We start from the raw sequence: 26,017 nt of genomic DNA on the forward strand, positions 1-26,017 counted from the left end.
CATTTTGTCCACCTTTACTTCCATTTTGTACCCTTAAAGAAACATTTATCAGTTTTGCAGTAATTGCATAGAACTAAGTTTGTAATTGTTTTTCAAAGACTTTTTCAAAAATAATAAAAAAGAAAAGTGCAAATTAAAATTGTAGTTATATTTCACAAAGGGCTTCTAGTTGTTATGCTGGTTTGGATTGCTTTTTATTTCTTTCAGAGATTAAATCATTATTTCAAACTGCTGCCTGTATTTTCTCATGTTATCTTTTTCTGAGTTATAAGAAATGGGAATAAAAATGGCCTTTATTGTCTCACAGTGAATAATTCAAGTGTAAAAGCAGCATCACGATGTACGTAGGTGCACACAACAGATCAAACAGTAATAAATATACATATATACCAAGAATCCCAATAATAATTATGTTTGTTTAAATTAATAATAACATGTAAACTAAGACTTATAAAAGAAAAGAGAGAGGGTCAAACATGTAAATGCTTCTGCCTACCTTCTTTTCAATTATATATATTTTGCTATCTAAATATATATCATAGTATTTGAATTGTGAATGTGAATATGTTTGTTTGAAATAAATACATAACCAAATCATAATAATATACAGTAGAAAATTATGACATAATTTAGACATGTATTGAACATTAAAAAGAGAACATTAAAGAGAGAAGAATAACATTTATATATTCTTTTTTACATAAAAATAATATATAAAAGAGATATTCTTTTATTGTTTGCAATAAAGTCTACAGGTTATTTAAAAACGAGTAAAACAGAGTAAATAATTGTTCTAATGCCAGCAAGGATGTAAACACATGGATTTTGTTGAGAGCAGTGGTAGTTTTGTAGTTTTATGGGGAGGATCTCCTGTAATGCTTGGATGCAGCTGTCTGCCAAAAAAAAGCAGACACAAGAAATCTGTATACGAGAAAATACACTTTCACAACTTTACGTCTCTTTTTGCCTTTAGTGCCATCGCCGGTTGCTGGGCAGACTTCGGACTTTGTCAACAAGATCTTGGAGAACACGGGACGCGGTGACCCGACGGGAGGACTGGTCGGCCTGCGAGTCCCGACTTCCAAAATGTAGACAAACTCTCCGTCCACCGAGAAGAGTGGACTCCATATTACCACCGTGCTGTCCGTTGTAACTATCCTCCCTCTGCATGCCCCTCCAGCTCAGAGTAAACACTCATCGCCAGTCACTCAAACACACACACCACCTCCCCGTACGTGTGCTTGTCTTTGCCGTGCAGCTGTAAGGCACGAACCCCGGCTTTTCCGTCTCTGCACGCCGCGCGCAGCGTCAGTACATCACTGTCTCCCCAACCATGGTGGCCGGCTGTTGGGAGAAGCACATTGAAAAGCAAGTGATGGTTTGGTGTGTCTGGAGCAGCATGTTCTTAAATCCACTGGTGATTGTTAGATGAGTGTGCCGTGGCCTGCTGCAGGCTTTAGGGACTGAGACTGGAGCTCAAACGAGCATAACCACTGGAAGACTTTGTTTGAGGTGGTCATAAAGACAGAGGAAATCTTGTTACATGCCAGAAACAATCACAGATTGATGAAGCATAAGTTATCATTTATACAAGGAGCTTTATCCCAAAAAGCAAAAAAAAGAAAAAAAAAACAACAACAAAAAAAGAAGTTCCAAGATGTTAAATTGACCCCTTCACTGAAGCACTTTTACAAAAATGGCTCTGGTAGCCCAGAAAGCTGCAGAGGAGAAAAAAGCAGGGTGGCAGGAAATATTTAGTACTGAAGGCCTAAATAAATTCCCGCCATCCCCTGTTTGCCAATCAACTCGACTGCTTGCAAAAACAGGCTTAGCCTATTAGCGCAAGATATGAAACAAAAAAAAAATGCAGTGGAAGATTCAAGCGATCACACATCCTGCTGGTTCGACGTGTAACCTTAATCAACAGGAAGTGGTTCACAACCTGAATTGGAAATGCATGTAGCATGGTGCTTTTTGGGGCTTTCTGGTGGTTATAACTGGACTGGGAAACGATGATGAGGATGGTGATAAAGATGACATGAACAGCAATCCATCTCCTCCAGGAAACTGTATATAGAAGTGTCTCCCAGGCATCAGCTCCTCCCTTTTTTGTACAGTAAAGTTGACCAGGCAGCGTGGTGGTGACAGTTTGATGTGTTCATACTAGTGTTTGATCAGAGTTCTATTCATTGTGCCTTGTATATGTATGTGTGTGTCTCTTTAAGTCTGAATGAGTGTGTGTTAGAGACGGACTCGAGCTCCAGCTTTGGAGAGAAGGTTGTTAGGGAACGAGAGGATGGACACAAGTTGTTTAAAGATATTCTGAATGTACATAAACAAATGGAAGCTCTTGTTGCGTGATGCCACAGAGTCTGTGTATATAGGAGGGCTCTGCAATAGATTCCTTTCGGTTTTTGGTACTCTTGTCTTTAGGGGCCTGGGAGGGGCGGGATGGGGCGGGTTAACAGATATTTTTCCTTTAGGGTTACAACAAATATTTGCACACTATATTTTGATTGTTTTTTGTACCAAAGACACATGCAACGAAAATGGCGACCAGCCAGTTAAAGTAAGGTTTTGCACAGCTTACCTGACGCCGTATTGAATGTAAGAAATGTGGGAGGGTCAGGGAACTTCATAGAACTGTGAAATTAGTTTGGGTCCAATTCTGTACAGAAAAGGAACATTCATTTGTGTCCCCTGCAACGTGGGCTTTTTCCTGTAGATTTCTTTTGTTGCTTAGGAAGCATTCATTCCTGAACCGATTCCTCCCTGCACATGCTAAGTGTGTTAATGGCGCTAGTTAGGAAACAAAAACAAACAAACAAACAAACAAAAAAAAAAAAACAAGCGCTCACCTAGTAGATAAGCTAAGTTACTTTTTTTTTTTTGCTTGTCAAGATGTTCCCTGAAATAACCAAAATATTCCTGTGTCACTTGTTTGATTTCTGTATGTAGTCAAGGTCTAGTTCACAAGCAGAATATTATCTGAGTTGTGTTTTAAAGTACTGTACATAGAAGCATTAATGCTACATCTATGAGTTATGAAATGCCACTTTTCATGACAATGATTTGTTTTCAAGCATGTCACATTTCTGAAGTCTGTCCTTGCATTTAAAAAGCTAGAGAAAAAAACAAACAAAAAACAGTATATTTTTGTATTTAAGCTGCTTCTTAGTCTTGCTTTTTGGTTTTTAGGTATTCATAGGTCAGAGAATTAGTTATGGAGAAAAAGAAGAGACGGGCTGATCGAATAATCTCCTTCACTGACTGTGTGAAAGAGAGCGAGGACTGGATAATTTCAGACACGATGTGGCATAAAGCCGCCGTCATTAGAACGGTCTGCAGGAAGATGGAGGACAGACTGTTTTTGTTTTGCGGCTCAAAAAGATGCTTCACACTGACCTGGAATCAGCAGCTTTTACATTTTAGTAGAGACGCACCAATAAAAGATTTGGGACTGATATTTCTAATTGAGATCTATAATTATCAGCATTCAAAGCATTTTATGGCCTTATCAGAGTAATAATCTTACACTGTGTGTGAGAAATGAGTCACTATTTTAGAACAAAGACAAAATGATGATGAGATTGACATTTTCCAGCAGTTAGCATTCCTAGATTTGAGCAGCAGTCTTTGTGTTTTCCACTAGAACATCTGGATCCTTACCTAATCTCTGACAAATTCCCAACATTTTCCAATCCAACATGTTTCATCATAGAGAAGTTGGAAGCTCACAAACAAAGAGTGAAACTTTGCAGTACTCCAAAGCGCCTTCTTGTTATCTACTAAAATCTGCTCTATTCTAATTTGCCACTTCAGTGAGACACAAAACTCCCCAAAGTGCAACATGACAATGCCTAACTCTCTGAATGAACTGCCAACATTTCTCTGTAGAAAATACTTTATTCTTTAACAGCTCAGTCATTCAAAAATAGACAACTTTGAGTCGTCTTCGCTCGGTAAGAACTTCCCCACTGATGAGTGTTGCGGTTTGCAGTACGTTGTTTTTAGTTATGGTGCATTCACTGACAGGAATAAAAAGGGTGTTTTCTATAGGCTGAGCTCAGTCAGATTAAAAATCAGGTACTTCTGGTTTCTTTGTGCTTCTTGTTTCAGAATCAATCGTTAAATTACGGGACATTTGCATTCCTGGGATTGTTACCTTTCGAGCTGCGTTGTTGACGTTGACCTGTATGCCTCGCCTTTCCTTATTGCATCAAAATTAGCTACTTACAAGTACATATTGCACTGCTTATGCCACACCATGCACTCTCCCACATCAAATTTTTATTTCCACCTGTTTCACCAAACAACTAATTCTCCTCAAATTAACCATAATCAAATTTTAGGACTCAAAATGAATTCATGAATGAGTTTTTTTGATTCCAGGGCAGTGTGAAGATCAAAAGTTATTTCCAGAGCATTTTCTAATGACTGTGAGCGTTCCTCTGTGTGTATTTCATGATTGGGTAATAGCTAATTTCCTTTTCTGTCTAAAAAGGGAGAAATGGTGCTTCTTTTTTGAAACTAGAATGATAAGTTTCCAATATTCACATTTGACTTCTTTGACTAGTTGTAGCCTAAAGACTTGCTCTCCCCTTTCCGTCCATAGTTATTTTCTTAGTAGTTATATATTTTGTAAATAAGCTATGAGTTAATATGTATCTTCTAAATGTTAGTTATATGTATAGATTATGTTATATGTTTAAAAAGACAACAGCACTTTGTCCAAAAAAATGAAAAAACAAACAAAAAGAAATGTTTTTTTTTTCTTCCATTTGCTGCTAAACGGCCTCGTGTGAATGCTGCAAGTGTACTTGATGACTACTTGCTCGGATGAGTCTATTACCTGACACGGCTAGGTCTATGAACTAGCAAGTAATATACGTGTGTGGCCTGACGGGGGTTAGATCTACAAATTTTCTTGAGCCATGAAATGATATGAGATGTTCAGAGGGAGGAAGAGAGTATCATTGCTTGGCTTTCAGGAAGTGCAGTGTCTTGACAGGATCGGTCTATTTCCTGGTCAGGGAGTTATGGTGTGTTTGTGGTCTTAAACAAAACAAAACGAAAAAAAAAAAAAGAGGGTTTTGATTCCAGGGCCCCTACGTTTGATTCTGATGCTGACCCCCTTGGCGTCATGATTCATTTGCCTTCAGTAGAGGTTTCCTATGGAAAAACTGATTCTGCTTTGGCTTCCTCTTCAGGGCGATGTACAGTGTAGACACATTTCTTCAGAGAGCTATATTGTTATCATTTGTAAACTGATTTCTACTTGTGACTTAAGGAGGAGGGGGTTTAGCCTTGGGCGGCTGGGAAGAGCTCGCTCCAAAGCTGTTTTTCCGGGCCGCCTTAGGGGATATTACTATATCACTGTACTGTATGGCAAGCCAATTACAAGTGGAGACTCAATCCGGACACTTATTGCCTTCTGAAATAACTTCACACAAACAAAAATAACAACATGGCAGACATGTTTGTAGCTAAAGGGACATGCCTCGGGTTTCTAACATTGTTCTGCCAGTCTGGTAAAAAAAAAAAACAACAAAAAAACCATTCAGCCTGATTGGCTCAAAACAACCTTGACTGAAGTAGCAGACGTGGCGATCCATAGCTGGAAACTGGCTTCAGAAGTCTGAACTTCTGGACTCGTGTGTCTTTTGTGACGGTATTCGAAGCCTTTTTCCAGCTGTGACCCGATGCCAGGTCTGTCAGGGGGTCAACAGTGGTTAAAGGGCCGCTGGTTGACGGCCGGCCGACATTAAAGGCGCGCATGTTTTGCTGTCGATCACGAGGCTGTATTTTTAAGAGAGTCCTCACAGGTTTTTACATTTAACATGATAGGCGCAAGCTGTGCAACTTTACATTCAAACCAAGAGACTCTGTGGCATTTTAACAGTCAAGGAAATGAGTGAGAATCCACGCCAGTAAAACTATTCCTTATTCTTTTTAGTTCTAAAAAAAAAATCCTATACAGTAACTATTAAGCTAATAGAGTGTGTAACTTTGTGCTACTCTTGTTCAATAAAAGCTATGTGGATACCATAAAGCTCTTCTTCAGCAAATCAGGGTAATACTGTTCTTCTATCTGACATGTGATGACGTATAAAATCGAAAGAAAAATATATTTATGTATTCCAGTTATTGTCGCCATTCTTTACTCTGTACAAAAAATATATTGTCTGTCTCTGTGTTCTGAATTATCAATGTCAATCACTATGGTGCAATGTTCTGTACACAAAGTCAAAACAAAGGCCAACAGACTTTGACACAAAAATTTAAAACAAACAAAAAAATTGAATCTGCAACATGTTCCCTTCATGAAGGATTCGACTCTGATGTCCAGCTGTGATCCAACTGGGGTTTGTCACATGGTGCTGATAATGAAGTGCTGCCCTCCCTCCCCCACTCCAAGTGTTTCCATTAGTTTTCTGTAAATGGTGGGATTTTGCTGTTGGACCAGTAAGAAGAAGATTCACATGGGTTCTTTCTCTGAACAGCAGGAGTTTCTGTTATTGACTTGTGTTAGAAATGTTGCTCAGCATAGCATGACTTCTTTTGTAAAAGCCAGTTTCTTGGGCTTGACAAAACTAGCCATAATCAAATTAAAAAAAAAAAAACAATGTATATTATTTCAGTGATATACATTGTCAGATCATATAATTTCAGAGAAGTTTCCATCTTTTTCACAGTATAGACTCATTGATTGTTCAGTTAAATTATTAATACCATTCCAGATGAAGGATTAGATTTCATACAAATCCTTTGAGGATATTAGCAGTGTACTTATTTATAGTAATAATTTGGACTTGATAGTTATGGTAAATATAATATAATTGAATTTTTTCACAAGCATGATAAACACATGGATTGGAAGACTTGAGATAACTTTTTAAAATACGTAATTTGTAGGTATCTCTCTAATTTTTTTATCCATTACTGCTGACTCCAGGTGCTTAAAGGATAGCATAAGTTGTAACAGACTTTAGGAAATAATGGGAATAAAATAGAAAGTCTTAGCACCAAATTACCTAAACAAAACAAAAAAAACAGTCTAAAATTAAAACTTTGGATTAATTGAAACTTTGTATTTTAAAACAATTTAAAGATTATGTCTTACAAAACCTGGCAACATGCTAGCTTGTTAGCACTGAGGTTAAATTCATGCTAGCTTAAACCGTGGCAAGAAATGTCATCTAATGAAAACATTTTTAATTCTGCTGTTTCATTTAATAAAATCTTAATATAGTCTTTAAAGTAGTGATTTAAAAAAAAACAACAAATTTTGGATTTATGCTCCACACTATTTATTTGTAGTGATTTTATCCTTTTGAAATGGGAAGATTTGAATTTTAATAACTTGCAAAGCTATGCAAACCTTGCCCAACCTCAAAATTCAGAAACTTCACATGTACCTGTATTAAAGTGAATTTAAGTTTATTTTATGTACTTGTGAATTATATAATTTATCTATTTTGTAAGACACAATAGCTAACAACAATTAGGTTTTGTAGTTCTGAAATTAGTGTAAAGAAAAAAATGGTGTTTAATGAAAGTTGTATAAAAAATAAATATAAATATTTATAACCACTTCACTTGCTATATTGTTGATTTCTTTGCATCTTGCTATTGTTATAAAGTTACTGCACTTAAAACGCTTTTTAAAATTAGAAATATTGAATTTTAAATCTACAGCTGCATTTGAATGTATTTAGCTCTTTTAAAGCTACTGAAAGTTTCTTTAATCTACTTTGCTTGTGTTAATTAATTAAATATTTTACAGCATTAGCATTTTTTTCCAGCCAACAACTTACTACCTTATTAACTCTGATAATATCCTCCGGCTTATAGGAAGGTAAAAATGACAGCTAATGTCTAGAAAACTGTAATAAATGAGTCATTTACTAAAATTGTTTGTTTGTTTATGACTTGCTGCAGTGACAAAAAGTATTTATATTATTTTAATAGTAAAAATAAGGAAATAAGGTGGAGTGTAACATTTGATGAACTGCCAAGTCACATAAATCTTTCCAAAATCCTCAGTTCTCTCATGCAATGATATACATATTTATTTAAAAAACTTAATAAGCACGCTTTTACTAGCATTTGTATTTTATTCCAAGACATAGTGTGATTAGCATGCTAATACTCTACTGATCCCAACTTGTGCTGTCCTTATTTTTTAAGCCTGAAGGAAGGCAGCAAAGAACTTTTAATTAAAATAACGTCTGAAAAGCTGCTTGCAAAAGCAGTTTCAATTGATAGTCAGTGTTTTTACAGCTTGTTGCACTGTTTCCTCTTTTTATTCCTTAACTGGCATCAAATTACATAAAACTAGTGTTTTTTTCTTGGAAACTTCTTAGTGTAGCATCCATAAAATAAGTGTTATCCAAAATGTTTATATAATGGGTTCTTTTGACTCCCATCTGTTGGCTGTATTGTCATGACCCAAAAGTCTGGCTTCCAGTTTTGTTTGTATCATTTCAAATATATTCTGTTTTGTTTCAACGTACAACCCTATTTTTGTAAAATCGCCTCAGGTTTTGAGGTTGTGTCGCTGACGTTCCCTGTTCTTCCCAGAATGAGAAGCAGCAAGACTTGTGTGTTTGCTGGGTAACTTCTTGCATTAAGCTGAGAGAATTTGTTGCATTTTAATTCCCTTGCAGATTTGGGAAATGATTTGGACATAAGAAATGGATTTCATTGTCACAAAGTTGTTGCATGGCTTTTTGGGGCTCTCTGTACTCTCAGTGATTTGATTTTGTACTTGCTGCTATTGAATGAGCACAAAGAGGCTTGAGGATGTTTATGACAGATTTCCAGTATATTTACCCTACATGCCCCTCCTTGTTTTCTTTTTTTTCCTTATATATTTTTCCTGTGATAGTCAAAAGACCAAAAGCATTACTCACCTTGCCCTTGGTTTTTACACTTACAGAGAAAAGACAATATTTTGAATTATGATGCCTGCTGAACCAGGTGCCTTAATCAAATATATAAAAACACAAATCTGCACCTTCTGTCAGTCTGGAGGGGATTTCCCCACAGAAACAATGGACTGGGTTTTCCAAAACTTAAACTTGAAATACAAAAATAAACTGAAAACCTTGCTCTATCTAACATCCACACATTTTACAGTGTAATCAACCGTTAGCAGCAGATTTAAACAGGTTCTCTCTCCCGACGTTGCATTACTTTCTGACGGTATTTCCCTTTAGTATTATAGTGGAACCCGATGTTGTTTTGGGAAACCCGGTTCTATTTTTTTGAAACTCTTTCTCTGCCCACTACGCCACAATATCGTACGTTGTATTGGCTGCTGCTGCTATCACCGCTGGTGTGTTTGTGTAGAGAAGAGCAAACTTCCACTGTGTCAGTGACAGAGGGAGACTCGGGGCCTGCTTTTTACCTGGTCAATATCAATGCATTCTTCTTCTTCTTCTGAGGTTTTGACGTGGTGCACTGTGTTGCTGCCTCTTGAGACCTTTATGTGACAGTAAAAAAAAAAAAAAAAAGAAAAGAAAGAAAACCAATAAAAAAAAAAGAACACTTTCCATTTTTTAACTTTGCTATAATGAAGTGCCAGACCCCTCCGTGAAGTCAGTGTTGGCACTGAGTCGCAGGTTGCGGATGAAGCGACAAACTGAGCATGGGGGTAAACTGTGGTGCTATAATCTGTCCCTGGCTGGGTGCTACAGTAACATGGCTGTGTTGAATTTTAGCCATATTATTCCTTCTGTTGATGACTCCGGTCAGTCTGGTGTTTCTGACTGCTGTACGCTGACATAGCGAGGTAAAACTCCTCCGCTGCTGCTTTGCTGATGAATGTAGACTCGTCTTCCTCAGCAGGATCACACAGACAGATGAAAGAGTGTCTGGAGATTTTATTTCTTTCTTCTTCGTATTTGTTTGGAAGCTCAAAGGGAGACTCTGGTCATTATGATAGAGAAAGATCTCGAATGTTATATTTTTATGTGGCTACTCTTGCTAATATGTTTAAACCTTTCTGTCGTTAATATTATAGTTTGATATTTATGCTAACTCTGTCAAATGTTTATATTGTTTTAAATTATATTTTATATTTTCCCCTATTCCCAGTGTTTATAATATGTGATATTTATTTGTGAAGGCCTGTAATTTAAAATGCAATGAGACAAATATGATTAAATTGAGATTTTAAAGTATTTCCACTGAGGATAGAAAGTCAGACACACATCTTGAGATTCACAGGTGCAAATCACAATGAAACCACAATGACTTCTCAAACTTAATTTCTGGGAAATTAGTGGCAAAAATTCAATAAATCAGCAATCGATTAGGCATTTTCCAATCTACACCAATTCTTTTTTTTCCTATTTTGATAACATCTATAGCACAGAGCATATTTTCTGGTAAGGATAATCACATTTATGCTTTAGACTATTTTTTAAATGTTTTTATACCAAACTGTTCCAAAAGTGCATCTGTGGTTGATGTGTGTTTTAGACCAAAATCTGCTGCATTCAGCTTCTTAATGCTTTAATGAATAGAAAATATCTAAAGATTCAGAAGTTGACCTGCCAATCATGGTAAAATTGATAGATTCGTATCTATAATCAGTTAGGATTTGTTATTTATTAGTAGACCTGTTCTTATTTCACAAAGCTGAAAAATAACCATTCCTAAAAATCAGTTTCAACAAGTGCACAATGTAAGATGCAAAAATGTGTAAAAAAAAAAAAAGAAAAATAGTCTTTTAGAAAATAATATTCAACTAAAGATGAGTTTTGATTACTTTTATGATTATTTATCTCTACTATTGACATTTTAACTACTGAGATAAATAAATTGAGATGCTGTAGTTACGTCCATGACTATAAAATAGTTTTTCACATACAAATTGTGAAAGGGACAAATTGCAAACAGCCTAAACAAATAAGTAAGTCTTTAACCTGGAGTAACTCATTTGTACGGTAATCTCTTTCACCGATCAAAGTGAAAATATGCAAACAGCAATTAGTTTGATTGATGCTTATTATTAAGACTCATATTGAGATCCCAACCACCATTTTGTAACCAGAGTATTAAATTCTCCAGACAAGATTTCCTTGCAAACTACCTTTGTGAGGATATTTTTTATTCCTTTGCACTTTCGAAGGACTTGAATGACTGAAATAAATCAATTCAAGTTAAAGAGTTAAATAGCTTTAATATATAAAGAAGCACCTTTTGACCCTCAGTTTAAAGTTGGTGATAAACCACTTTTCTTTATTTACAAATGATATGCAAGTTTCCCTGAATAATATTTCACTGAGTGGTGATAAATTTCTGCCTGTGAAACTCATGAGTTGTTGTTAAAGGTTCGATGCGGTCCAAAGGTTACATCAAGCTAAACCAACTTTTAGCGCTCACCTTAGAAGATGGCTCACTTGCCGTTAAAAGAACTTCAGTGGAAATGTTGAGATTTTTACCACGTTCCCTGTTGTTGTTGATTTTTGTTTTGTTTAAATTATTTCTTAAGCTCTATTTGCTTTCTTTTGAAGAAGGGCTTGGTTTGCAGTGTCTTGTCTCGTAGCCCCGGAGATTAGTAAGGGGCCACGAAAGGCTGGTGGGCAGAGACCCCTCACCTTCCCCTGGAGTGAATAAATACGGGAGGGGTTCATCTCCTCTTCTGCAGACTGATTTAACTAAAGCAAAAAACTACCCATCTTTGACAATAACAGCAAAACTATCTACTTTTACACTCGCCAATCTTACAAACCAACACTGCAGTGATTTACATCTCCTTCCAGACTTGCCAAAACACACGAGAGACGTTCAACAAAAAGAAAAATGCTTCTCTTAAAGTAAAGCATCTGTTCTGTTTATTTTCTTCTGTTTCTAAGAATAAGAGCAGACAGTATGTCAAGTTTTAGTAGGAAATCCATACAAGCCCAAACATTTGGAGAGGATGTGGAAAGTATCGGCCATCCTGAGCTCCACATGCCATTGTTATGATGCTTCTGGTCTTGTATGGTACCTTATTCTACTAGATCAACAGCATGGGATCTTTCTGTAGTTAGTCCTGTGTGTGTTCCTCTCCCCAGTTTCAGTAGGAAGGCTGTACTTCATTGCTAAGTGCTCTGTAATAGATCTCTTGGTGATTCTAATTTGGTAAAGAAGCAAAACCTGCAGAACGTGTATCCTGCTGAAACTAACTTGATCCTCTCTTTAGCAATGACGTCTATATTTGTAGTTCACATATATGCCTGTTTAAATACAATATCTTGACATGTGTTATATTTATGTTATATAATAAATGTTGTGCTGGGTTTATACTTTTGGTTTAACGTTTTTCTTTTACATTGTATTTGTTGTTGGAGGCACAGTTGGTGGCTTTATGCACAGGCATGGAAACGTATGACTTTTTTTTTCTCGGTTTGTACTGTAATGGCCCACTCTGTTTCAGTTTGACAGTTTTTGTCAGACACCTGCCCTGAATCTCTGTTGTGTTCTTGTGCCTCTTTATTTTTTCTAACTTTGTGTTAAATCATTCTTTCTTTTCTGTCATGTATCAGCCGGGTGTTGGTACTGCAGCTCTGCTTGTAACCACGTTAGTCTGATTATGTTTATTGATTTTAATATCAAAACAATAAAAACCATTAGCACCCCACTCTGACTCCTGTTTCGTTCTTATTTTGACATTTTATCTGTCTAAGGAACTGCTGTAGTGCAAAACAAAGTTTTACAAAGTGTCTAAAACGCACTGGGTCTGAATTGATATAAGGTGCATTAAAAATACATTCAAATACAAACCAGCACATGCAGATTATGCATGATTATGCTGAGGCGACTTTTCTCCTAATGCAGGGTTGTCCAACTTCAGTCTATTGTTATTTATATTATATTAAAGATATTTTATAAGTTTTCACAAAGGGTGAATGCAGAATGTTATTTATTCACCTATTTAACTGTACAATCTGAATCATGAGTGTAGTTTTTATAGACATTTGGTTGTCAATGCATATACAATCTTTACACTTTTAAGGTTTGCATATGTGCAAATCTGAGTGACATTTGGTTGTTTCCTGCTTCAAATTATTAGTCAAGATGGTAAAAAAAAACACGTTTTCAAGAGTAATTTAAAGTATAGAATATAAATTTGAATATAAGTCTGTAGAGCATAAAATAATCCATATCAGGTTTGACCTGTCTGTATCAGGATATGAACTGTATACACTTCAGAGTCCTTATAATCCATGGATTTACCACCTTTTGATAAATTATTCATCCTTGGACACACTTACTTCTAAGTGTGTAGTTAAAAGAAAACTCATTTCGGAGAGGAGATGGTAGATCATTTTTTTGCTCAGTACATTCTGCCCAGGGCAGGGAGCAATATTTTCTACAACTAAAAGACTTGTGGACTTTCACAAGCACTGTGAAAATTCAGAGCCACTTCTAGTTTCTTTATATTAAGCAATAAGACAAAACAGGAATAATTATCAATTTGTAATAGGCTTTTTTTTTTTTTACATAAAGAACATAATTTTCACTAAAATTGACAGCTACAAACAGAAAAAAAATGAAAAAGCAGCCAACGTACAGGAAAAATATTTTAAAAAAAAACCCTAGCCTGGCATTACTATACTTTTATTTATTTATTTTTTAAGTTTTGGCCCCTTTGTGCTGATTAACATACATAGTGGCAGATCAAAACCGTTTTACAGTATCATAGTTTTTTTGAAGTAAGAGAGCATTTAAATGCATCACTCCTGTAGTAGCAATCTTATTTAGTTTTATACTTAACAAATACAGTATTATTTATGGTATTCAGTGTCATTTATGAGCAGATTAATATAGAAGGGTTTAAAATAGTGGTTGTTTATCTGACGAACCTGAACATCTTCAGGTCCACAAACATTACTAGTGAATAAATTAAACCGACAAAGAGCAATTATCTGCTGAATAATTTATAGCACAATTTACAGTTATTGTTTTTGTTATTTTGATTTATGGAAAGAAAGAAAGTTGCTGCTAACAACTGCTTCCAATGGGTTTAATGTTTGCTGGCAGCCATGTAATAAATTTCTAGAGGTATAATAAAAGTTTTATCTTGATAAGCAACAGATGTTAAACATTTTTAAGAGATTTCTAAATGCATTTTTCCTCTCTCCCCCTATATTTACCGCTCTAATTATTTTTAAAAGCACATGAAACAATACTCCAACCACTCAGAAATCTACTTCAAAATTAGATATTTTATAATTACAGGAAGACCGAAACGGCCTCAGCCAATTAGATTATAGCTTCGCCTAAAGCGGATTGGTCTCTTTTAAGCCCTACAGCTTTCCGTACCAAAATAGCAATGGCGTCCTCGGAGGACGTAAACGTCCGAATTTGCGGACAAGAAATAATAAAATACGACCTGGAGATAAAGGCTCTCACTCAGGTAAGAGCTCAGTTGTTGTTTATGGTGATTTTCATGTGTTACTGGGAGAAGTTGACATGAAACGCACACAGGTGGTGCTAAATGTTGACCATTGAAGTTAGCTTAGCATCAGTTAGTTGGAATAACTTCAATCATATTTGTCTTTTTGTTTTTATAAGAATAATTTTCTGTTCCGCTGTTTCGTCACCACATGAAATGAGCTTATTTTTTTATTCTATTTTATTGATTATTTCATTTTTTTTGCGAAAGCTTTCTGACAACTTTTAAAGCAACATCTGTCTCCCACTAACACTTCTATGCAAATACCTTGAACCAACCAACCAACACTTTTTAGTTTAAAATATAAAATAATAAAGAAAATATCTGAAAAGACCAAAGAATAACGCGCAAGAGATCATGGTTATGTGAAGAATGTCTTCGAACATCAAATACTGGGGACTTATTGTGATTAATAATCAAAATACAAGTGGAAAGATGCAAAAAAAAAAAAAAAAAAACTGGTCAAAAATTATAAAAATGGTTTGACTCAATACCAATAAACATTTTCCTCTTCATTAATGTGAAAGAATTATAAATAATCTTCAACATTCTTTGTGTTTACAATATGCACAGATTATAAGTGCAATGATTACTAGTATTAAGTATTATGTGGAGCTCTAGTTGTAGATTTAAACTTTTATTATATATTTTCCAGGCACATATTTCTATTTTACACAACAATCAAGTAACTATGTTTAGGCTCACCCAAATGGTTGCCACTGAAGATTAATGGATTTCTTAAACATACATGAAAAAATCAAAACAACATAGTAACACTCCAAGTATGTGTTAAAAGAATGAAAAAAAATATACATTTCTAGGTTGAAATCACTGCCCCCTTTGAAAATTAGATTTCAAAAAAATGTTGGTTGGTTTAAGATTTATGACAGCCAGAATTTGTGACAAACTATAATCTTGTCATTCTGCTCACAGAAACATTTTAAACTTCACATGTATAATTTAACCTTTCTGCTTTCACAGGCTGTTATCTTTGCACCTTTATGTTTTTCTGTATCTGCAGGACATCATTAATTGTCCTGGACCTCATTCTGCTCTCGCAGAGCTCAACTCTCGGGTCAAAGAGAAATTCAACAAGCTGCGGCTCAGGATACAGGTCAGGTCTTTGCCCCACATTCAAACTGTGTTGGAACTTCTTACTTTAGAAATGGAAATGTGTCAAGGGAAGCCATGTTTTTGCTGCTGTCAGGATCTGGAGCAGATGGCTCAGGAGCAAGACACACAATCCAACAGACTGTCCATCCTCATGGAGACGGAGAGCCAGCGACGCCAAATGCTGAGGTGTCTGGACACAAACACATGAATGTTTCACTCTGTCAGTAATTCTTATTCCATATAATTAACTTTTAATGACAAAATAATATATAATTACAGCTCTGGAAAAAATGAAGAGTCCATTGCACTGAACTCCACTGAAAACCTTGTAGTTATTCCACCGAATATCTGAACTCTTCCTGAATTAAAACATTAGTATTATTGTTTCTAAATTATTACGAACTTGTTTTCTTTGCTTTATTTGAGGTCTGACAGCACTGCATCTTTTCCTTATTTTGACCATTTCTTATTTTCTGCAAACAAATACAAAATTTTTGTTTGGAATTTCAGAGACATGTTGTCAGATGTTCATAGAATAAAAGAACAAAGTTCATTTTACTCAAACATATACCTGTAAAAAGTAACATCAGAGAAACTGATCATTTTAAGTGGTCTCTTATTTTTTTATTTTTTTCTAGACTTGTATATGTGACTGTTGTAAATGGAAGCACTAAGCTTCGAGGGGCAGATAAAAAAATCAATCGAATGAAACATCAGGCTTTTAAACTTGGTTGTTCATTGTATCCATCCATCCGGTTTTTGCAGTTTTCATATTACCTACCTGACAGTTGTATTTAATTACAGTAAATTCAAATTAGAAGGATTCACAGGAACTGCTTAAGGTAAATAAATCTAAGACACCACTTACAGTATTCTAAGTTAGTTCTGATATTTTTGTGGGTTCCAGCAACCAGACCGCATGGCGGAAAGCCAACCTGGCCTGTAAACTCGCCATAGACAACATGGAAAAAGACGAGCTTTTGCAGGGAGGAGAAAGCCCGAGCACCAGACAGAGGTCAGTAAAGTTCTGCTGAGGCTTTCGAAGTGCTAAACCTGGTCGCTGAGCATTTTGTTGTTAATTGAAGCTCTTTCTACAAAACAGTAAAAGATCTCTAATCACACTGCGGATGCCTTTCCTCCTTAGCAATGTGTTAAACACATGCCTGACTGCCTCAGAGGACCGAGCTGCTAAACCTCCTGCTTTATGGAGGTTCGTTAGACCAGCAGCTGGTGCCTATTCCCTAAAATTGTTTGCAAGGTTTTACTTTGTAAAGTTTCTGTTCAGGCTTGTTCCTCGTATTAGACAGTGAGGTGAGCAATACTTCATTTGCAGATCTGGTCGTCCTCCATTAATTGCTCATTTGTAAAGCTATAAACAACAGTGTGTGCTATTGGGATTTAATTCAATGTAATGGACCAACACATTGCTGAAAACGTCTCTTTGAGTTCAGTCTGTTCTGGAACCATTTTTGCTGCCTTTGTATTTACAAGCCTCTTGTGGTATGTCTCTTAAATGCCTCTTCTTTTATGCGAATAGCTCAGTCAGACTATAAAAAGCACCTGAGCTTTAAATCTTGTTTCAGGTTCTCAGGTGAATTTATGACTGGACATAAATGTGTTTTGACTGAAACCATTACGTGCTGTGTGCGTGTGTGTGTGTGTGTTTACATGGTTGGTTCTCACTAGGACTGAAACGATTAGTTAGATTAATGGTTATGAATCAATTGAAATAATTAACTAACTTTGCACTTTAATTGTTAAACGGAGAATGCAGACTAAAAAAAGGCATTTAGAGCTGTAATGAAACCAAAATTTAAAAAAAACAACATTTTTTTTATGTAAGATAAAAAATAATAATAATAATTGAAAACATAGTGAAGAGATTAGCCCTGATGTTATTGATGCTAAGAAAGGCAGAAAGGGCAGAGCTGTTTCTGTAGCTGCAGATTCATCCTTTGCTACAAATGATCAAGTGTTCACTAAAGGAATGCTATGTTATTGCATTATAGGCCAGAATTGTTTACTTTCTCATTTGAAGACAAATTGAATTGTTTGTATTTTTAAAACTCTATTTCTAATGTTGTATAATATAAGTTTAAGTTGTCAAGTAAAAAATCTGCATAATGTTTTTTTTCAATCCAATTAATCATCAGAATAGTCGTTGGTTGCAGCTCTATTTCTAACAGGTTTTCTTCTTTGGTTTCCTTTAATTAACTCCTGAAGAGATGCATTCTCACAGCATGATGCTGCCATCACCACTTTTCACAGGGGGGTTGATGGAAATGCAGCATTTCCACTCCAAACTTCATTTTTCCTAGAAAATGTGCTGTTAAAGTCATGAATCTAGACTAAAAGCCCACTTGTTTAGAGATGCATTTAATTGATTATACATAATAACATAGTTGATGTTATTGTGTACAATAATATCAATATTATTAATATTATTTTGGTGATGATACTCATCAAATTGTTGACTGTATCGTGTTTTCTTTATAAATTAGTAATTTTGTGTTTTTATTCTGTAAGGCACCTTGAACCGCCTTGATGCTGAAATGTGTTATACGAATAAACTGGATTGGTTGATTGATTGATTCCCTGCTGTGACCTGTGTGTGTGTCTTTATGTCAGGAAAGTGACCAAAGAAAGTTTAGTGGAAAGCAGCAGCAACATCACAGAGAGTCTGATGTCCATCAGCAGGATGATGTCAGAGCAGGTGAAGCAGAGCGAGGACACCATTGGCACTCTTGGTAAAGAAACATTTAAAAAAAATCCCCCATCTTTTTATGAATTTGTGTGTCGTCCAGCTTATTGATCACTGATCCCTCTCCTCTTTCATCGTCATGGCAGCCACCTCCTCTAAAACAGTGCAGGAAGCCAACGAGGAGTTCAAAAACATGACGGGAACCATCCACCTGGGGAGGAAACTGATTCTGAAGTACAACCGCAGGGAGCTCACAGACAAGCTGCTCATCTTCTTGGCTTTAGCGCTTTTCTTTGCCACCGTCCTCTACATCCTTAAGAAACGCCTCATCCCCTTCATTTAATGAGCCGGCTGGCTCTGCATCTGCCTCGTGACGAGATCCCTGCAGGGATTGTAAGACGAGGAACAGCAGAGCAGAAACTACCTGGTTAGAGAAGAAGGAATATAAGAGACGTTACCTTGCTTAGGATGCAGGAGGTTAGTTTACAAAAACCAGCTGTGAACGTGAGGACTAAAGCTGCACACTGCCTGATTGTTAACAATGTTTGGACTTACTGGAGTAACTGTTGGGACATTTAGACATTCTTCAAATTAGAAAGAAAGAAAAGCAAAAATTTGGTTGGCATCTGCAACAGAATGTAATGACTTCAGTTTGTTCCTGGATGTTTTCATATGAGTTTTCTGGCTAACTGGTCCAAAGGTGAATGTTAACTCCACATGATGTGCCTTTCTTCCTTCATTTTAATAAGACAAAAAAAATCTCCACAATAATGTTTTGACATTATTTCACATCACAAGAAAGTCTTGTGAAAGGAGCTTCAGGAACAAACATGGAGATTTTCCATCATGTGTCGTGATTTGTCAAACTTAGGCAGAAACATGTTGTACAAATGTTTTTTGCTCATTTACATTTCTAGTTTTTAACATCTATGCAGGAGGAATTAAAAAGACATGGAAGCAAAGTGCTACAATGTTTAAACTTTTGTTTTATTTCAAAGAGAAATTACATGTTGTAACTCAAACAAATTCCTTCAGCATTGGTGTTGGTCTGTAAGTAATAATGTTTCCAAGTCGTGACTTGAACATAATAGAGAATCTACAGATGGTGCAATAAACGAAAGTGTTTTACAAGCTCTAAAGGGTTAAAATACTATTTATAACATATTGCCAGCAATTATAAGAGTAGTTTAATTGTAACGCCAATAAAGGCTTTTCTGCTGATTTATGTTGAAGGGTCAAAATAAGCCTTGAGAAAAACAAGATGGATATTTGGGAGATTCGGGTGAGATAAACAAATGATTGAATTAAGAAAATCTTAAATCTGCCTGTGGTATAAATAATTTCAGACTAACTCTATGCTTATTTGGGTTAGATTATCAGCAAAATGACAAAATGTTTTCTTCATTTGTGCTTTCAGATATTTTTACATAATAAATTAGACATGCATGCACTTTGGTGAAAGTCTGCCCATATTTATTTATATTTATGTAGCTTACAGTCAAAGCAAACACTGTTGCATTCTCAAAAACAAGAACTGTTTTCATTACACAGGAAAAGACACCGTGTGCTGAAATCTGAGTTTTAAACCAATTAAAGAAAAATATTCGCTCACAATAAGCTCTGCTTTTTATTTATGTCAAAAATATTTTCTATTTAAACTATTAAAATTGTGCTTAAAACTGTTGTTTGGGATTTGTAATTTTTTACAAGGTACATCATCATTTGCTGGTTTTAAAAGCACCGTCTCACAGGATTCTTCTTTTTAGATGTTTTTAATGTTCTGAGTTGCAGTAACAAGCAAAACACTGTTTTATATCTTTGAACTCTTCAGCACCACCAGTTTGAATAACTCGGACACAAAAATAGACCTAATTACTTCAGTATGCTGGACTTTCTTGGCATCTTTGCCTCTAGATGCACTTAGAGCCATCTGCTTTGTGACTCTATAAATAAAGAAAATGGCCTGAGCAAAACAGTTGTATAAAACAGATTGTATAACTTCAGATGTCTTTGAGATTATTACGAGTTTAAGGTAGATTATTGAAGCTTATTCTTTAACTATATGCATGATGCACAACACGACAAAAACCAAAACAGACTAAAAAATGTTTAATTCTGTCTTAAAGCCATCAGACGCACATGAGCTGAACGTGTTATGAGCGTTTCCCTCTGATGAAATGTAATATTGATGTGAGGTAGATTAATGGCTTTTCATCCTGTATATGTTCAGAGAAAATATTAATCTCCACAAAACAAAAACACCCACACACTGAATAAGTGTTGCTGCTTTTGCATTCACTGGCAACACTACACAGAAAACTCGTCTAACTCTACATCTTTTACTTATTCTACTGGTAATATAAGTGCTTAATGTTGGTTTACCCTGTGTGCACCTTGTGTAACTTTTCATAAGACAGTTCAGGATGCTAAGAGATCGGATTGGGTAGCATTGTCTGTCGACCAATCAGGGGTCAAGTCCTCTAGTTCGACCTCTCTGGTTGGCTGCTGCAGGGGGTCAGTGGGGGTAACCGGTCTAGGGATGGAGGGCGCTGGGCTGGTGGGAAGCCCCGGAGCATCGGACTGACCGAGGGGGCAGATGTTGGTGAAGGTGCTGCAGAGCGCCCCCCAGTGTTGCTCACACTGCCCCCGAAGTCGCTGTCCGACCCAGGACCTGATCTTGTCTCCACACTTCAGCAGGAAGTTCATCAGCTCAACGTACGGCCTGTTGGGAATTTATTCACAGAGAAAACGCTCAAAGACGATCCTTCCTCCACAGAAGGCCATAATGCTTTTAAAATAAAAAATCCAACAGAATAAAATAAGCAGGAAATCTTTTTCGGCAGGAACTTTCTGTAACACTTCATATGAAGGGGCGTGCATAAGACTGGCATAAAACCTGTCATCAACATGAAGGAGTCTTCATAAATGCTTTTGGCTGTTGTCATGAAGTGTCATCTAGTAAATAATGACACTTTTAATGCAAAGTTGGTCTAAAAGTTGCATTAAACATCCATTAATAGTGTCAATTTTGACATTTTAATGCAAAGTCCCATTAATACTGGCATTAAAAGTCCTTTTGCATTAAAAGTGTCATTATTTACCGAATGACATTTCATGACCCCAGTCATAAACGTTCATAAAGACTCCTTTATGTTCGTGACATTGTTATGTCAGTCTTATGCACACCCCTTCAATGAAGAGTTACCAAACTTTCTATTGATGAAAAGATGGAAGCACCTCGTGTAAAGTCTTAACTAATAAAATTAATTAATTTTAGATGAAAATCAGGACTGGGATCAAACCTCAAATGTATTCAAACTCCTAGAGCTTCAACATTTTGTCCTGTTGCAACTTCAAACTGCGGAAACCAGATATTTTCAAAGTTCACTGATGCAATCTGTAGTTGTTTCAATCTAAAGCTTTCCTGTTTTAGGGCCATTAGGATTAACAAAATGATTCCAACTTCTCCTAAAATGATGAAGTGTTTTTCATGCCCAAAGAAGCTGTAATGAATAAGCGTGCCTTTCTCACCCTGCAGGAAACATGAGTTGGAACTGGACCAGGTTCCCCATGGTGTCCAGGTGATCCTGCACAGCCAGGCAGAGATTGTGTGTGGAGTAGCACTCCCTCTGGAGCGAGAACACCATCTCCTTCACCGCAGAGCAACGCCGGCTCACGCAGCTGAAACGCTGCCGCAGTCCCAACGCGACGCATCGAAGTGCGTCCTTCACGTACGACTTACCCTGGAGGAGACAAACATGACATGACAGGCAGAAAAAGTAAGAAGGACATTTGTGGTTTTTCAGTTGTAGCAATACATCTTATGCTGCTTAGTCCACCTTAAATGGTGCCACATTTGTTTGTTGCACCCAGAGTCGGAGTGACCAACACAACCACACTGGAGGATTTAACACAAATACTGGATGAAGAATTTGATGTAGCACCGAATCCGCAGTTTGGTGAAATTTGCAAGGAAAAATGAAATTTAATTGCAGTGTCTAGATGGGCAAGTCCGATTTCTATTCATTATTCTGTTTGTAGCAAATACATTTGTAGCTAAATGGAATGAAGTTCTTTGAATTAACGTCAAACGTTTGCGCAGGAATTTGTTTTGTTAATTAATTGTGCTGTTTGTGCAGCTAAAATTTTTGTAGCAAGTTTGATTGACACCAAATGTGCTTGATTTTCTAAATGTGTGTGTGTGTGTGTGGGGGGGGGCTTGCTCTGGAAACATTTATTGATGCAAACATTTGTTGCAGCACAAATATTTGGCACCACCTTCCTTTGATCTGAAGAATGTAGGGGCCCAACTTCACTCAGGTTCATTTTCTTAACTCTCACACCTGATTCTAAGTAGTTTTAGGAGAAATTAATCATTTGTGTAAAACCCTGCTTGCTTCATGCACAATGACCTGGTGTGTTCATGAGAGACATAAAAACAACAGCTGTTGTGTGTAATTTAATCGGATCGTAGACTTGAATGAAATTTATAAACAACACACAGCTGATATACAGAAATACTGTTTTTCTTTTTCAACAGATCTCCCCTAGCTGTTGTTTTGAATACGTCTGAAAAAGATACGCAGAAAGAACATCATCTACTGCTCCTCATCACTCCGAGGACAAGAAGAACTTGCTTCCCTTTCTTGTAGATTTCTATTCTAGTAAAGTGGACATACTGTTCCTTCTCCCATTTCAGATGCCCTCTCAGATCGTTCTGTAACCAATGCTACCATCCACAACCATACCCTGCTCTTTATACAACAAACATTCCTAACAAACGACCTTAACGACTGATGGGATTAAATGAAATAAAAACGTGTATCCAGATCTGCTTTCTCTAACTCCTGCCTGAAGTTGAACTTAATTTCAGTCCGTCTGTGAGTGCGGAGGGCTGTGATGGCGAGCAGATGACTCTCACTTGTGTGTCTGAGAGCGTGACATGAGCTCAGTCAGATTCCCACCTGGGAGTTGTAGCGTCCTGCGTTGTGCAGCAGAGTGAGGCATATATGGTGGAGGCCCTGGATCTCACAGGAGTTATTGTTGAAACACTGAAACATCCCACAGCCGACATCCCCTGAACTCACCAGGCAGCTCTGGATTTCAGCTTAGGCAGAGAGAAAAGACACAGTGAGATCAGCACGACGACAGAGATCTAAAGTCACTCAGCAAGGGCAGGAACCCAACAAGTTCCTGCAGAACGTGATGTGCTCAAGAGCTAATTTGGACATTTTGAGAAGTTGGTTGGAGCAGAAAGGGTGGAGAAAGTAGAGAAATGAAAAGGGCTGCCAAGAAATCAGATGTCAGGAAGAAAATGAGAACTAGAGCTGCACACAAAAGAAAAGGGGAATATATCTATATATATACATAGTTTTTTGTGCAACTCTAGTTTTCACTTTTTGGCTGACATTTGATTTCTTGGCAATATATATAAATACAGTGATTTGCAAAAGCATTTGTACCCTTGAAATTAGCTGTGTTTGTTACATTACAACCACAAACATGAATATATATAGGTAGGTTTATAGTTGTGCCATAGTCTTTCCATTTCCGGATGATGGATTGAACAACGCTCCATGAGATGTTCAAAGCTTGGGAAGTATTCTTATAGCCTGAATCTGCTTTAAACTTCTCCAAAACTTATCTCTGGCTTGTCTGGTGTGTTCCTAGGACTTCATGATGCTGATTGCTTCCCATTGTCATAACTTCTGAGGCGTCCCAGAGCAGCTGGATTTGAACTGAGATTAGATTACACACAGCTGGACTCTATAGTCATTAGCAATCATCAGCCAACTTCTGACGGCAAATGATTGCTCTCACAGAAAAGGGGTCTGAATGTTTTTGCCCTCTGCACTTTTCAATTTTTATTTGAGTTTTGAATCATGCATACGTTTCTTTCGACTTCACAGTTGTATATAACATTAAATTCCAATGAAATATATTTATGTCTATGGCTGTAGTGTGACAAAATATGGAGAAGTTCAAAGGGTATGAATACTTTTGCAAGTTGCAAAATGGATATTTGCAATGCAATACTTGGTGAGTTAATATATTTCAAGTCCAGTGCTTTCACACTCTGCATGCTAGTAATACATCTGCCAACTGGGATGGACTTTAACTGCCTTTGACGCCAACATCAAATATAGTTTTTTGAGACGGTGATGCTAATGTTCTCAGGGATAGGTAGTGATAACGTGAATAAGAAAAATGAAGAGAAAATGCTGATTGATATTGCGATTACAGTATTAAGCAGTTATATTGGGATCAGGTTTTCCTCCACTTATGCTTCCCTACCATTGCACTCGGTATAAAACTCTTAAATTATAAATTTATAGTAGATTTTTTTGGGAACAATATGGATTTATTGGGTAGAGGACATATTAAGTCTACAATAAATCAGTTCATAACTACTGATGTATAGACTACCTATAACTGTGCTGTAATATGCAGAAAAATATTTTTTCTTAGTGCATAGGGCACCAAAACCAGCTCCAGCCCAAGGGTCCACATCCCTGTAAATCTGGCCCTGCCATTTCGCTACAAACTCCTTCCATTTTGACTCTACAAACAAACCACTTTATATTAGTGGTGGATAGACTCACACAAATCCTCAAAGTTTAATTAAACTGTATGTCAAATTTAACACCATATAAGCTCAGATATCTGTGCTTAGATGTTTAAAGAGGTTTTGATAATACTTTGCTTTTCATTGTTACATGGCAAACAACAAAATGTAGAGAAAGACTATAATTTGTTTCATTACTACAGGTAAATGACTTATTTTCATATTTTGTGTTGCAATGTTCAATGCTTAAACACAAGTACTTGTTAAAAAGACTTTTCTGTCTATGTCTGGTTGAGGTTTTAGTTAAAATTCAGCCGGTTGTGGTGCAGTGGAGACACCTGGTGCAGAGGGAACGATCCTGGGCAGGATGGAGTCACTGAAGCCCGGAGCTGAATATAAAGAGCCAGTCTAAGGTTTCAGATCCCTGGTTGCTCACTGACTTAGCAGGTCACATCATTTTAAAGCAGGAGAAGCTATGATAATGAGCACATGGATCAGAGAGCACTTCATGCACATCAAGAAGCATTCAAATGTCAAATCCAAAGGTGAACATTTTCACTAAAATATAACTTTGCGGTGTGAACTCACCTGTGCTCTGCAGGGAGAGGCGCTTTTTGACTTGGCTCCCTTGTTTCTCCAGGATATGATCATGCAGCTCCATGGCCAGCAGATGATTACAGCCCAGCAGCAGAAACATCGCAGCAGACACATTCACCATCATCTTTTATTGTTATTATTATTATTTTCCCGATAGCTTTACTAGACTGTGTTTGTTTGCAGGAGTGTGGTCAGTTTAGTGCGGCAGAGAAACGCGGGTATAAGAACCCGCAGGAGCGCCGCGCGTTCACCGGACTGAACGGAGCATGCGTCTCCGCCAATCACAGCGCAGCACTGTGAACGCGCAGCACACGTAGAGTCGAGAGTTTATCATGTTATCAGTAAATGAACCACAGTGGGTAAAATGCATCCCATATAATTGTCCATCACACTTTTAGCCTGCTAAATGGATGATGATGATGATGACAAAAAGGCAGAATAAAAATACATATTAATGATTCCCGAAAAGTGAAATTCTTCTGACATCACGCACTGTGGGGGAGCGTGAAGGTCAAACATTCAAAACCACTGAATGAGGGTTTACAGCTGCTCTCCAAGCCGGAAGGATACGTGCACAAAGAAACGTAGG

At 36.8% G+C, this 26,017-nt stretch overlaps 3 protein-coding genes across 4 annotated transcripts in view; 2 read left to right on the top strand and 1 right to left on the bottom strand.

Annotated features, from left to right (window-relative positions):
• The window catches only part of crebrf (creb3 regulatory factor), a 33,749-nt gene extending 21,115 nt beyond the window's left edge, over nt 1–12,634 (top strand). The window contains exon 10 of the mRNA XM_014973389.2: nt 974–12,634. Coding sequence (XP_014828875.2) covers nt 974–1,092 — 119 coding nt within the window. The 3' untranslated portion in view covers nt 1,093–12,634. The remainder of the gene's footprint in view (nt 1–973) is intronic.
• A 1,663-nt stretch (nt 12,635–14,297) lies between these two features.
• Nucleotides 14,298–19,716, top strand: bnip1b (BCL2 interacting protein 1b). Of its 2 annotated transcripts, XM_014973394.2 has the most exons (6): nt 14,301–14,413; nt 15,474–15,566; nt 15,660–15,751; nt 16,473–16,580; nt 18,194–18,312; nt 18,413–19,716. In XM_014973394.2, exons 1-6 carry the CDS (start codon nt 14,330–14,332, stop codon nt 18,607–18,609), a joined length of 693 nt encoding a protein of 230 aa, XP_014828880.1. In that variant the 5' UTR covers nt 14,301–14,329; the 3' UTR covers nt 18,610–19,716. The 2 variants fall into 2 exon arrangements, with proteins under 2 accessions (XP_087868867.1, XP_014828880.1); XM_088012741.1 differs by having other exon boundaries at nt 14,298–14,413; nt 15,474–15,751.
• LOC106929929 (stanniocalcin-2-like) lies at nt 19,233–25,756 on the bottom strand. Its single transcript, XM_015007176.2, has 4 exons — nt 25,420–25,756; nt 23,231–23,373; nt 21,798–22,009; nt 19,233–20,988 (listed from the first exon to the last, which is right to left on the bottom strand). Exons 1-4 carry the CDS (start codon nt 25,550–25,552, stop codon nt 20,685–20,687), a joined length of 792 nt encoding a protein of 263 aa, XP_014862662.1. The 5' UTR covers nt 25,553–25,756; the 3' UTR covers nt 19,233–20,684.
• Between the last annotated feature and the right edge of the window lie 261 nt (nt 25,757–26,017).

Source organism: Poecilia mexicana, unplaced genomic scaffold (genome assembly GCF_051168715.1).
Source record: "Poecilia mexicana isolate PSO_F unplaced genomic scaffold, ASM5116871v1 scaffold_14, whole genome shotgun sequence".
NCBI lineage: Eukaryota > Metazoa > Chordata > Actinopteri > Cyprinodontiformes > Poeciliidae > Poecilia > Poecilia mexicana.

Coding starts and splice junctions, on each gene's coding strand:
- bnip1b (XM_088012741.1), top strand. CDS start 14,330: ATGGCGTCCTCGGAGGACGTAAACGTCCGAATTTGCGGACAAGAAATA. Junction 14,414..15,473: donor AGATAAAGGCTCTCACTCAG/GTAAGAGCTCAG, acceptor CTGTATCTGCAG/GACATCATTAATTGTCCTGG. Junction 15,752..16,472: donor CAGCGACGCCAAATGCTGAG/GTGTCTGGACAC, acceptor TGTGGGTTCCAG/CAACCAGACCGCATGGCGGA.
- LOC106929929 (XM_015007176.2), bottom strand. CDS start 25,552: ATGATGGTGAATGTGTCTGCTGCGATGTTTCTGCTGCTGGGCTGTAAT. Junction 23,374..25,419: donor CCTCTCCCTGCAGAGCACAG/GTGAGTTCACAC, acceptor TCTCTGCCTAAG/CTGAAATCCAGAGCTGCCTG. Junction 20,989..21,797: donor CAACTCATGTTTCCTGCAGG/GTGAGAAAGGCA, acceptor AATTCCCAACAG/GCCGTACGTTGAGCTGATGA.